This window comes from Panthera uncia, chromosome B1 (assembly GCF_023721935.1).
Source record: "Panthera uncia isolate 11264 chromosome B1, Puncia_PCG_1.0, whole genome shotgun sequence".
Lineage (NCBI taxonomy): Eukaryota > Metazoa > Chordata > Mammalia > Carnivora > Felidae > Panthera > Panthera uncia.
Window position 1 is genome coordinate 69,785,608 of NC_064811.1, and position 13,123 is coordinate 69,798,730.

At 36.3% G+C, this 13,123-nt stretch overlaps 1 protein-coding gene across 5 annotated transcripts in view; it reads left to right on the forward strand.

Moving 5' to 3' along the window:
* The window catches only part of PTPN13 (protein tyrosine phosphatase non-receptor type 13), a 228,140-nt gene that overhangs the window by 144,007 nt on the left and 71,010 nt on the right, over nucleotides 1-13,123 (forward strand). For all 5 annotated transcript variants that reach the window (XM_049630820.1, XM_049630821.1, XM_049630823.1 and 2 more), the window contains 6 exons: nucleotides 4,150-4,372; nucleotides 7,426-7,500; nucleotides 7,630-7,804; nucleotides 9,795-9,948; nucleotides 10,451-10,589; nucleotides 11,964-12,116. In XM_049630820.1, the coding sequence (XP_049486777.1) occupies nucleotides 4,150-4,372; nucleotides 7,426-7,500; nucleotides 7,630-7,804; nucleotides 9,795-9,948; nucleotides 10,451-10,589; nucleotides 11,964-12,116 (919 nt within the window). The remainder of the gene's footprint in view (nucleotides 1-4,149; nucleotides 4,373-7,425; nucleotides 7,501-7,629; nucleotides 7,805-9,794; nucleotides 9,949-10,450; nucleotides 10,590-11,963; nucleotides 12,117-13,123) is intronic.

Genomic DNA, 13,123 nt, shown 5'->3' on the forward strand with positions numbered 1-13,123 from the left:
TGTTGAGAGAGATTAAATGATAATTAGTCATTTTGGCTACCTGTTTGTAGCTGTGGTATAAAATAATTTGAACAAGAAGGCCAATATAGTTGATGAAAATAACAGGTGTGAGTTAAAATGTCTAGATTCAAATTCTTATTATTATACTTGACCCCCTTAAGTGAGAGAGCCATAATATTATATTCTGTCATTTGCTCAAGAAATGATTCCTGTGAACCTACCATGTACTGGCAACTTTTAGGTACTGTAGATAAAGCCATGAACAAGACCATAAAAAAAAAAAAAAAAAAAAATCAGATAATGATGGTGCTTTGAAGAAAAATGAAGCATGCTAAGGGGATAGAGAGTGCACATAGAAGGAAACCATAAACAAAATGAAAAGTCAACCTATTGAATGGGAGAAAATATTTATATGAAAATATCTGATAAGGGATCATGGCTAAAATATAAAGAAATTATACAACTCAACCCTCCCCCCAAAAAAAGCCAAATAACCCAATTTAAAAACCACAGTGCATATCATCTCATACCTGTTAGAATGGCTAAAATCAAAAAGATAAGAAACAAGCATTGGCGAGGATATAGAGAAAAAGGAATCCTCAGGCACAGTTGCTAAGAATGTAAAATGGTGCAACCACTGTGGAAAACAGTGTGGAGGTTCCTCAAAAAATTAAAAAGGAACTATCATATGATTCAATAATTCCACTAGTGGATATGTACCCAAAGAAAATTAAAATATCAAATTTAAAAACATATATGCACCTATATGTTTATTGCAACATTATTTATAATAGCCAAGATGGAAGCAACCCAAGTGCCCATCAGTAGATGAATAGGTAAAGAAAACACGGGGACACTCTCTCTCTCCCTCTCTCTCTCTCTCTCTCTCTCTCTCTCTCATACACACACACACACACAATGAAATATTACCCAGCCATAAAAGAGAATGAGATCTTGCCATTTGCGACAACATGGATGGACCTAGAGGGTATTATGCTGAGTGAAATAAGAGAAAGACAGATACCATATGATTTCACTTATATATGGAATCTAAAAATCAAAACCAATGAACAAACACAAACAGACTTACTAATCAACAAACTGTTAATTGCCAAAGTGGGAAGGGATGAAGGAGGATTAGATAAAGAGGATTAAAAGGTATGGTCTTCCAGTTATAAAATAAATAAGTCACAGAAAGGAAAAATACAGGGTTGGGAATATACTTAGGAATATTGTTAATAATGTTGTATGGTGATGACAATGTGGTAAGATTGAATAATATAGAATTGTCACATCACTATGTTGTTCACCTGAAACTAATAAACCACTGTATATCAACTACACTTTTATAATTTAAAAAATTGTTTAAGGGAGAGCAGATACATGCAAGCGGGAGAGGGGCAAAGGGAGGAAGAAAGAGAATTTTAAGCAGGCTCCAACACCCAGCATGAACCTGACATGTGGGGCTCCATCTCACAACCATGAGATCATGACCTCTGCCAAAATCAACAGTCGGATGCTTAACCACTGAGCCACCCAGGTGCCCCAATAATAAAATTTTTTTTTCATTGAAAATTTCATTAAAAAAAAAAAAACAAAGAGAAGGCAGGCTAAAAGGATAGAGAGTGCAGGGGTGTGATGTCCAAGTTCTATTTTACATAGGTTGGGCAATTAGAGAAGTCCTCTCCAAAGGGTTACATTTGAAGAGAAAACTATTTTAAGGGACAGTGTGAACTATGCAGATATCAGGAGGCAGAGGGTTTCTTCCAGACAAAAGAAATTACAAAAGTAGAGGCCTTGAGGAAGTAGAGGTATGGGAGATGTGTTGCATGTTAGACTATTAGAGGAATACAGGAAGGACAGTGTGGGTGCAGCAGGATGAGTGAAGGGGGCAGAGTGGGTGGTAACCAGGACCCAAATCATGTCAGACCTCAGAAACTTAGGTGAATACTTTAGATGTTATTCTAAGTTTAATGGGATGCCATTGGATGGCTTGAAAACCTAGATCTAATTTACATTTTAATGGGATTACTCTGTTTTGTTCTGTGAAGAACAAATTAGAGCAAGAGACCAGTTAGACAATGATAGTAGTACATTTGGATGGATACAGCACAGACTAGTATGTTGGTGATAGAGAAGACTCAGATACAGATATTTTCAAGGTTCTGCCTACAGGATTTGCTACTCAGTTGGACATGGGATTTGCAAGATAGAGGAATCAAGAATGATTCCCAGTTGTGTTGTAAGCAACCAGTTTGAAAAAAGCTTCCACATGGGGGAGAAATATCAAGAATCTGGTTTGAGACATATTAACCTAAGGATGGATATTAACATCCAAGTAAAACACTCACGTAGGCAAATAGAATTAGAATTCAGAGGAGAGACTGGGTTATAGGAAAATGTAAAGTAATTAAGGCCATGTAATTAGATGAGATCATGTAGGTATGGAGTATATATGGAGACTTGGAAAATCTGGAGGGCTGAGGGCTGTTGTAGTCTAAACACTAGATTATAAACGAAGGAGGAGCCAGCAAAAGAGACTAAGGAGGAAGAGCCACTAAAGTAGAAGGAAAATAAAAAGAGCATGGACTTCCCAATGGGAAATGTTTTAAGAATTGGAAGGACTGAGCAACTATATCTTTTGGCACTTAGAGGTCAAGTAAAATGAAAATTGATAACTATCTTTTGGCTTTGACAGCATAGAGGTCAGTCATTTTTGTGAACAGCTTCGGTGGAATAGTAGGGACTAAAACCATTGGTTTGAGTCTAAGAGACTGGGAGATGAAGTAGGGATAAAGCTTAAATAATTTGAAGAGATTTACTCTAAAAGACAGCAGGAAAAAAAAATGGGATAGAGTCCAAAAGGGGTTGTAGAACCAAAGGAGGATTTTCTGTTCTGAGTAGGAAATAGTATATCATTTTTGTATACTAATGAAAATAACATAGCGTACAATGCATGTGAGGGGATAATTGCAGGAGCAAAGTCTTTGAGTAGGAGAGGGGGTGGAATTTTATGCACAGTAGAGGTATTGGGCCCATGTGAGTGTGCAGGAGATCCATCGTTGTAACAGAAGAGAAGGCAGAATATATGGACGTAGATGTGGAAAGTTTGGTGGTAGAAGGATGAGGAAGTTACTTCCTGATTGCTTCTTATTTCACCAAGACAACTGGGGAAAGGTCATCAGTAGAGAAGGAGAGAGTATCTGAGCTTTGAAAAGAAAAGGGAAGGAAGAAGATATAAGAAAATGAGTTACCAGGCAGTGTTGAGAGCCCAATGAGATCAGTCAGCATGGTTCTGCAGTTTCAGGAGAGTTGAGATTGTTTGCAAAGGGGTGATTTTAATAATGGGCTTTGGAATTCAAGCAGGATAAGGGCAAAGAGATAACAGAAAGTGATGGAGTCAATGAATTATTTGAAGAAGGGTATTCGAAGTAGTGAGCTAAAAAGAAAAAAAAAGACAAAAAAAGAAGGGATTATATGGAGAGGCCATTGGAGGATAGAAATAGACAGTTATTGTTTATAGGCAGCATGACCATGGGAGTAGATGGCTGGCAGAAGTGGAGGAGGCCAGAGTGCTGGAGGACTCCTCAGTCTATGTGACACCACCTTAAATGATGACAGGAGCACTGGTGGAGAAGAGGACTGAGTCAGGCACTTAAATCTTTAATGAATAAGGGAGTGTTGATCAATAGGACAATAAATATCTACAACAAAGCAGAGCAGTGGATTGAGTGATTTCATAGCATGTACTTCAGGGAGGCTGGGGGCTGTTGTAGGTCAACAAGGGTCAGGAAGCTGATAGAAGAATTAAGGGGAATCTCTATCCCATTTCCAGGCCCAGTGGTACATACAGGACTCTAAGAATAAAACAGCCCCATCTGAAGAGAATCGCAGTGGAAGCAGTGTTCAGAGGATGCTAGAATGTTCAGAGAAGAGGTGGAACATATAGATCTATCCAGTGAAAATGGGGCAGCATACTATATCGATACATTAAAAAAGTAGGATTGAAATGTTACTTCACGGGTTATTCTGAGATGACAAAATAAAATCTGTGTAAATTCTCGATACCTTACTTAACATGTTTTTTTTTTCCTTGATTGGACTTAAAATAATTATTTTCTTCCCAACCCTTTTCTCTTTTCTATATAGTAGACAATATGAAACACCCCTTGAAGGCAACTTAATTAATCAAGAGATTATGCTAAAACGGCAAGAAGAAGAAATGATGCAGCTGCAAGCCAGAATGGCCCTTAGACAGTCTCGGTTGAGCCTGTATCCAGGAGACACAATCAAAGCCTCTATGCTTGACATCAGCAGGGATCCCTTAAGAGAAATGGCCCTTGAAACAGCCATGACCCAAAGAAAACTGAGGGTAAGTTAATTCTCAGATTACTGCATTTAAACTTGGTCTCACAGGCTCTTAAAAACTGAGAACAAACTGAGGGTTGATGGGGGGTGGGAGGGAGGGGAGGGTGGGTGATGGGTATTGAAGAGGGCATTTTTTGGGATGAGCACTGGGTGTTGTATGGAAACCAATTTGACAATAAATTTCATTTAAAAAAAATTAAATAAATAAATAAATAAATAAATAAATAAAATTTATTTATGGAAAAAAAATAAAATAAATAAACTTGGTCTTACAGGGAAATAGTATGCAAAATACTTTTTGAATTCTATAGGTGTCCTAAAGTTGCCTGTAGATGAAATTGAAATCCCATATTAATCTATTAGTGTTAAATAATTAGGAGATTGGTTGGTGTTATGGTTATGTTGGTTGGTAACATATTGGTTGATGTTAAATATTTAGCTGTTTTCATGATTTCATTTTTAGAATAACATTAAATGGATTTATAATAACTGTATATTTTAAAAGTATATTCATGATCCTTAAAGTCACCTAGATTTATTCAGCAATGTAGGAGATTATCTTTTAATATTAAGAAATTTATTATCCCACAAACCAAGATCAGGAATAGAGAACTAAATGTTGGTTCAGAAGCTCAAGAATGTTATGAAATGCATTCAAACTTTCTGCTCTGCCATTTTCAGAATTTTGATAGCAATTTATTTTGTAGTCAAAAGATGACTACATTAGTTCCAAGTATCATATCTTTATATTACAATATTCAAAGACAAAAGGAACAAATCTGCATCTTGTATCAGTGGAGGATTTTTTAAATGTTCAGTTAGTTTATATTTTTCTTTCAACATATGTCCTATATAATTTTATAAACATAAGCTCAAAATAAACAATTCTCTCATGTAAAATATCTTGAACATTTAACATCTTCTATAATATTGTTAATGGCTGTAAAATACTCCATTATGTGCCTTTATCATGTATGGTGATTTCTTCAATCAGTTTCCAGTTATTGGACATGAAAAATATTTCTAATTTGTTGTTGTTGCTATTGTAAGCAACGCTCCGATGAACATCCCTTTAGCTAAATCTTTGCAGGTAATTTCCTCCCAATAGAATAGCCAAGTCAAAGGCCAACACCTTTTAGGACATTTGATATGTATTGTCGAATTGCCCCTCAAAAGTTTGTACCAATTTATGCTTCCTGTGATCATGCCTTTTCGCGATATTCTTACCTACTCTGGATACTGTCATTTTTTTATCATCATAAATTTGATAGGTGAGGCAGTATCTTTTTTTGTATTGTTCCTTCACAAATAACTCTTCAAACATGAAATAAATAGTAGTAAAAGTAATAAAATCTAGAGTGAATTTTTTTCTTTTTAGCTCTGCACAAAGTGTGTTACCCCATTCTGTTTTGTTTTTTGTTGCTTATTTCAAAGAATTATCTTAAAAGCACATTTGTATGCCCTAGAGTTGAGAGAATTCAAATTTCTGTCATAGTTTTCTAAGGAGAAGAAATAGTATTGGGTAAAAATTGCATTGAACCACACATTCGAAGACTTGGTTTCTATTGTTAATAATGCTGTTAAATGACTTTAGGTCAATTTTTAAACCAGTTTGTGCCTTACTCATGCTAATTTTTAGAATGTGGTATTGGGTCATACTTTATAAGATATTATCCAATTTTAAAGTTATTAGATTCTAATAAAACATAACTGAATTTATTTTAAGCTGAAAGGAAGAAACTCAATGAGGTCTCATCAATTTATGATTAGAACCAATACCTTTGTCAAAAGTAAGCACTAGGCAGAATATTGTACAATTTAGTTGGGTCCCCAATAATTAAAGGCATGCATAAAGCATAAAGAGCGCATATATATATATATGCACAGTTCTAATGCAGAACTGTGGCTCATTAGAGATTCATAAATGGTATTCTTTCCCTTTAATTTTTTTCTGTTACTTTTGGTGCAGACACACTTTAACTTGTTTATATACTGTTGCCTTAGTTGATCTGTATTAGATTCTGTGTTTCCCACGGCAGACCATTTTCATCTTTTCTGCTCTATTTCTATTCTCGTTTAAAATGTGGCCTACCAATTGGTTCGTTGAGTATTAACAGGCACTTAATGTTAAAGTTTTACTTAAATGGTATCTGTCACATGTTCCACACTTGGTTAATTGGATAGAATTCCCACACCATGAAGCCAAAGAAGAAACCAAAAAAAAAAAAAAAAAAACCAATAAAACTCTGGTAACCTTCATTAGTGCAAACACATGCATGTGCATTAACGCGAGCACACACGCATGCACACACACCACCTGTTGTCTTTGGCCTCAAGATAGCCCTTGTCCATTTGGACATAAGCTTTCAGTCTATTCTGAATCCTACTCCCATCTAGAGTTTAAGTTGTTTCCTCAACTAGTTATCCACTCTTGGCAAAACTTCTAGATATACAAGAGGTAAAGGAAAAGACTAGATTAAAAAGCAGTAAATGCAGTGTGTGGACTCCACTTTTGTCTCCCCCATCTCCCCCATCTTCTGAGACAATGTTTTCTCACTAGAGGCAGCAGTTGGGGACAAAGACTGATGCCTTAATATCCCTAGTTGTCACTATTTAGAGAAAAAGAAAAAAGATACAGTGTCCCAGTGTTCCAAAAACATGATTATGAATAGATATGTATATTTTGTAATTACAAGTACATGTTGTCCTTTGTGATTTGTTTTAGAATACTTTAAATATCACTCTCTAAAACAAATGAAACTGTGTTCAATCACTTGACACATTAGCAGTACTAAACCGAATCCTTATCATGAACTTGATAACTGTATTACATCGGTAATTAAGACTACCACTGTGTTTGAGCATCTGAGTTTATCTAAAGGCCAAAAAAAGAAAAACTTATAAAACAGTATGAAGCAAGGCTTTACATTTGACATCACTGTCGAAGATGAAACTGAGGAAGAACTTCTGTTTATATTATTATTGTATTATTTTCCCTTTATGGAAAGCACTAGAGTAAATGGTAAATACTGTTCATTCTACCTATGTGATTTGCAGAATTTCTTTGGCCCCGAGTTTGTGAAAATGACGATTGAACCCTTTATATCTTTGGATTTGCCACGATCTATCCTTGTAAGTAATAAAACCAATTTGTGTCACTCTTAGAAAGTATTTTCCGTAATGACTGTTTTAAAAAACAGTTGAAATTCTTATAATATTCATTTTAATAGATGTCCTTCCTTTTTTTTTTTTCAATTGTAGACCAAGAAAGGGAAGAATGAAGATAACCGAAGAAAAGTAAACATAATGCTTCTGAGTGGGCAGAGACTGGAACTGACTTGTGATACCAAAACTATATGTAAAGATGTGTTTGATATGGTTGTGGCCCACATTGGCTTAGTGGAACATCATTTGTTTGCTTTAGCTACCCTCAGAGGTACCAAGATATTTTAAGTTCAGGGTGTAGTATAGAAACTTGGCAACAAGCTGACTTCCATACTTGTTATTGCCCAACTTGTTTTGGGAAATGTTAACTACATGAACATGTCAGCATTGAGAAGTAGGAGTTAGGAACTCCCTTCTCCTAATTAGGTTCACTGTTTTAATAGCTGTGTCTTGTAGCGTCTTCTATACCTGACCATGAAGATTTTCCTTTAGCTCTCACTATACAAAAGTGGATTTTAATTATTCTGTTTTGGGGACCATTATATATGTCAATTGCCTACATATGTACTCTAGAAATTAAGTATCCTGCTAATCTGAATTTGAATATATAGCAGGATCCTGTTTCTGAATCCCCACTCACATCAACTTCTTCAGCCTACTATCCAAAAAGAAATATACAGTGTCTTTTTTAAATGTTTTCAGTACATGACTGCAAATGAGTCATTTTACATATTTTTTAAGCTTTATGTGCACTGAACTTTGAAACATTCACAGTGGGCTCAGAGCACAGCTTCAGTAGAAACCACTCCTATTGGGTCGGCCTGGGTGGCTCAGTCTTGAGCATCCAGCTTTGGCTCAGGTTGTGATCTCACAGTTCATGAGTTCAAGCCCCACAGTAGGGCTCGCTGCTATCACTATGGAGCCTGCTTTGGATCCTCTGTCCCCGCGGCGCCCCCTCTGCTCCTCCCCTGCTTGCACTCTCTCTCTCAAAAAATAAAACATTTAGGGGTGCCTGCGTGGCTCATTCGGTTAAGCATCCAACCCTTGGTTTTGGCTCAGGTCATAATCTCACAGTTTCATGAGTTCAAGCCCCTCATCCTGCTCTGCACTGATGGTGCAGAGCCTGCTTGGAATTCTCTCTCTCTCTCTCTCTCTCTCTCTCTCTCTCTGCCCCTCCCCCACTCACACTGTCTGTGTTTCTCAAAATAAATAAACTTAATTTAAAAAAAAATTTTTTTTTAAAAAGAAACCATTCCTATTTATCATTTCGAATTTCCATAGCTGCTGCTTGCTTTGGAGTTGGGCTTTAATAAATGCTTCTTTAATAAATCATTATATTTATAAGTCACTCTTTAATATTTTAGATTCCTATTTACCTCAAAATTTCACTTAGCTTAGACAACAGAGTACTATAAATTACAATTAAGGATCAAATTATCCTGAAACCCTACAAGATCAGGATAATGTCTTCTTTGTCACAAAAGAAATGTTTTCTTCAACTTAGTTTTTGAATTCTTGTTTCTTAAAAACTAATAATTCACTTGGTAGAGTCATCCAATAAATGTTAAATTAGTGCCTACTAATGTTCTGTCACTTTACTAGTTGTAATTTTGGACTAATCAGGTGACACCATTCACATGAATAATTAATCAGAATTTCTATTTATAATACATTAATTTCTTAAACATTCTGGACAAGTCAGATTTTATTGAATAATTTTTACTTGGAAAATCAATAATATTTAAATGAATTAAAAATAGAAATAAAATGATGAGTATTGTTTCTCCTAGGTTTCGGTTGGAAGCTCAATAATAATAAATAATAGGTAATATTTATTGAATGCCTACCATATGCCACGTGTTTTACCAAGTGGTTTATATACGTTAGGTCATTTGTTCCCTACAGCAATGCTAGAAAGCAGGAATTTGCACTATCCTGATTTTACAGACAAGAAAATTGATGTCTAGAAAGGTTAAATAATTTATTGAGCGTCCCGCAGATAGTAAATGATGTAGTGGTGTTGAAGCCAGTTCTGTCTGCCCATAGAGCCCTCATTCTTACAAGACAGAGCCCTAGCATCTTGCCCCCATCCACATGGAGTGCCTCAGAGTTCCTTGCCGTACTCCTTAGAAATCCGGTTTTATTCTCGTGTGAAACTGTCTTGTGCAAGTCTGATAAAAAAGAAAAAAAAAACCTGACGGAATCAGAAGAAAACATTAAAGTATTTTATTATATCTGAATGTTTTCTCTTTCTGTTTTAGATAATGAATATTTCTTTGTTGATCCTGATTTAAAATTAACCAAAGTGGCCCCAGAGGGATGGAAAGAAGAACCAAAGAAAAAGAGCAAAGCCACTGTTAATTTTACTTTGTTTTTCCGGATTAAATTTTTCATGGATGATGTTACTCTTATACAGTGAGTACACAAGAGTTTCTGTCTTTCTCTTTTTGGTGCCTAGTCTTTTGACCATTTAATTTACTTCTTCTGAATTATTTGATTCTGACCAATGATAATGTTATTATCATAAAAGGAATATTTCCTTCAACATAGTTTATTAAATTCTTGTGCCTTAAAAGCTAAATAATAGGGGCACCTGGATGTCTCAGTTAGTTAAGCGTCTGGCTCTTGATTTTGGCTCGGGTCATGATCTTATGGTCATGAGATCGAGCCCCTTGTTGGGCTCCATGCTCACAGCACAGCCTGCTTGGGATCCTCTCTCTCCCCGTATCTCTGCCCTTCACCTGCTCATGCACGCTCTCTCTCTCTCTCTCTCTGTCCCCAAATAAATAAATAAACATTTAAAAAAAAAAGCTTAATAATAAACCATCTTGGGAACTAAATTTATAGGCCAATAATAAAAACCACCTTAGATTCAAGATAAAGTTTACATGTTTTCTGCGTGCATTTATTGTTCTAGACATACTCTGACCTGTCATCAGTATTATCTTCAGCTCCGAAAGGATATCTTGGAGGAGAGGGTGCACTGTGATGATGAGACTTCTTTATTGCTGGCATCCTTGGCTCTCCAGGCTGAATATGGAGATTATCAACCAGAGGTAGGATTTGCTTTTCTCCAGGGCCACCTTTTTATTAATACTTTTATCCTCAACATAATTAAGAACTGAACCTAGTTCATGTGTTTGCTATTTAGATTTGGAGATTTTTGAGGCTAGTTTAGTACCTCAAAGTGACCAGGTTCCCTGCATACATTTGTATATAAAATCATACAGCATAGGGGCTCCTGGATGGCTCAGTCGGTTAAGTGTCCGACTTCGGCTCAGGTCATGATCTCACAGTTTGTGGGTTCCAGCCCCACGTCAGGCTCTGTGCCTGGAGCCTGCTTCGATTCTGTGTCTTCCTCTCTCTCTGCCCCTCCCCTGCTCACACTCTGTCTCTGTCTCTCAAAAATAAACATAAAAAAAAATTTTTTTTAATCATACATTGTAGCTTTCCTTTTTTTTTTTTCTCCTATGTAAAATTTCCTGTTTCATAGTTTCAGGATATCTTCTCCCAATTTCTAATTAATAGATACTAGGCACAGGGGTTACCAGCCTAATCTAGATCTAAGGGGTCTTCTGCCTTCCACATGGATCCATGCAGCAATAGCCTGAGAACCTGACAGAGCTCACAGTGCAGAGAACAGATGTTCACGGCCAATTATTCCAGAAAAAAGTGGATCTCAGAAGAAGCAAGGGCAAGATTCTGCGACTCGAGTAGCATCCTTCACAACATTAACCCTGACTGTAGTGATATTTGCCCCTTGTTGTCTGTCTCCTTAAGCTTGTTAATCAGTTCAATCATTTTACCTCACAATGGAAGACAAAGATTGATGCATTCCCTCTAAAACTTCTCAGGGAGAAGTCTAAATAAAAGTGTCTTACTTCAGGACGCCTGGGTGGCTCCATCCTTTGGGCGTCTGACTTCGGTTCAGGTCATGATCTCACAGATCACAAGTTTGAGCTCCATGTTGGGCTCTGTGCTGACAGCTCGGAGCCTAGAACCAGCTTCAGATTCAGTCTCTGACTCTCTGCACCTCCCTGCTTTCTCTCTTTCTCACTCTCTCTCAAAATATAAATAAACAAAAAAAATTTTTTTTTTTTGGTGTCTTACCTCTCAGTTTAGGCAAGAACTTTAAGATAGGATGAAGAAGGCAAACAGAATTGCTTATAAAAACATTCTCTTGGGGCACCTGGGTGGCTCACTTGGTTAGGTGACCAACTTCGGCTTAGGTCATGATCTCACAGTTTGTGAGTTTGAGCCCCGCATCAGGCTCTGTGCTGAAAGCTTAGAGCCTAGAGCCTGCTTCAGATTCTGTGTCTCCCCCTCTCTCTACCCCTCCCCTGCTCATGCTCTGTGTCTCTGTCTCTCTCTATCTCTCTATAATAAATAAATGTTAAAAAAAATTTTTTTTTTTTAATTTTCTTTTCCAGGTTCATGGTGTGTCTTATTTTAGACTAGAACATTATTTGCCTCCCAGAGTGATGGAGAAACTTGACTTATCCTATGTTAAAGAAGAGTTACCCAAATTACATAATACCTATGTGGGAGCTTCTGAAAAAGAGACAGAGTTAGAATTTTTAAAGGTAAGTATGTAAGATTACAAATGATAAACTTTGTATCTTTTTCAAAGTAAGCAAGAAATATTGGAGGACATATATCTAAAACCTCATTTACCAATAACTGGATACTATTCATTATCTCATGTCACTTATTCCTGACTAAAACCATGATATTTTAGTTATCTTGTAAAAGAGAGAACTGAAGCTCAAAGAGGAAATGTAATGTTCCCAAGTCGATGGCCGGTATGTAGGGTGAAACAGTGATTTGAACCCATATCTATCTGGCTATGGATTCTTTGCTTTTATTCCATTCCATACTCAAAATACATTATAAACATATCAAGAAGCATTATAAAGTAACAACTGAATTTTGTGACTGACTGGATATAGGATTCGAGTTCATATTGATTCTAGAATTACTGTTTTTTTTTCTTAAAAGGCTTAAAATTCAATTATATCTTCTAAAAATGGTCTTTCAACTAACATCTAATAATTCACATAATGGAAGGGGGCCAGAAAAAACTCACTTATGATTCTAGTTCTGCCACCAGCTTTCTTTGAGACCTCAGACAAATAGTGCGTTTGTGATCAGGAAAGATAGTACTATGTTAACTTCCAATAAGAATAGCAAGTATAGTATTCTGTTGAAAAGAGAAACTTTCAGAACATTCTCCTGGTTCACCTCCCTAGCGTGTAACAGTATTCCTTCCATTTGCTGCTCCTTATTGGAGGGAGCCAAGTTTCCCAGCCCTAGAAGTGTCTATGAAAGGGTTTCACTCACAGACTTACACCAGCTTTAATCTAGAGTTTATGGTATGAAAGACAAGGTGGTTTGTTTTGTTTGAGTCAACATTTAAAGGCATTAAATTACGTAGTTATATTTTCCCTTGGTTATTACATTTTTATACTTGTAGGACATAAATATCAAATTCTGTCATTTTTTATTAGCAAAGGTAGAAAGCAGATTAGCACAGTGGTAAGAATTTGTATGGGGATTTCTAGTCAGAGAGTCTTGCAGTTGAGTTCTTGTT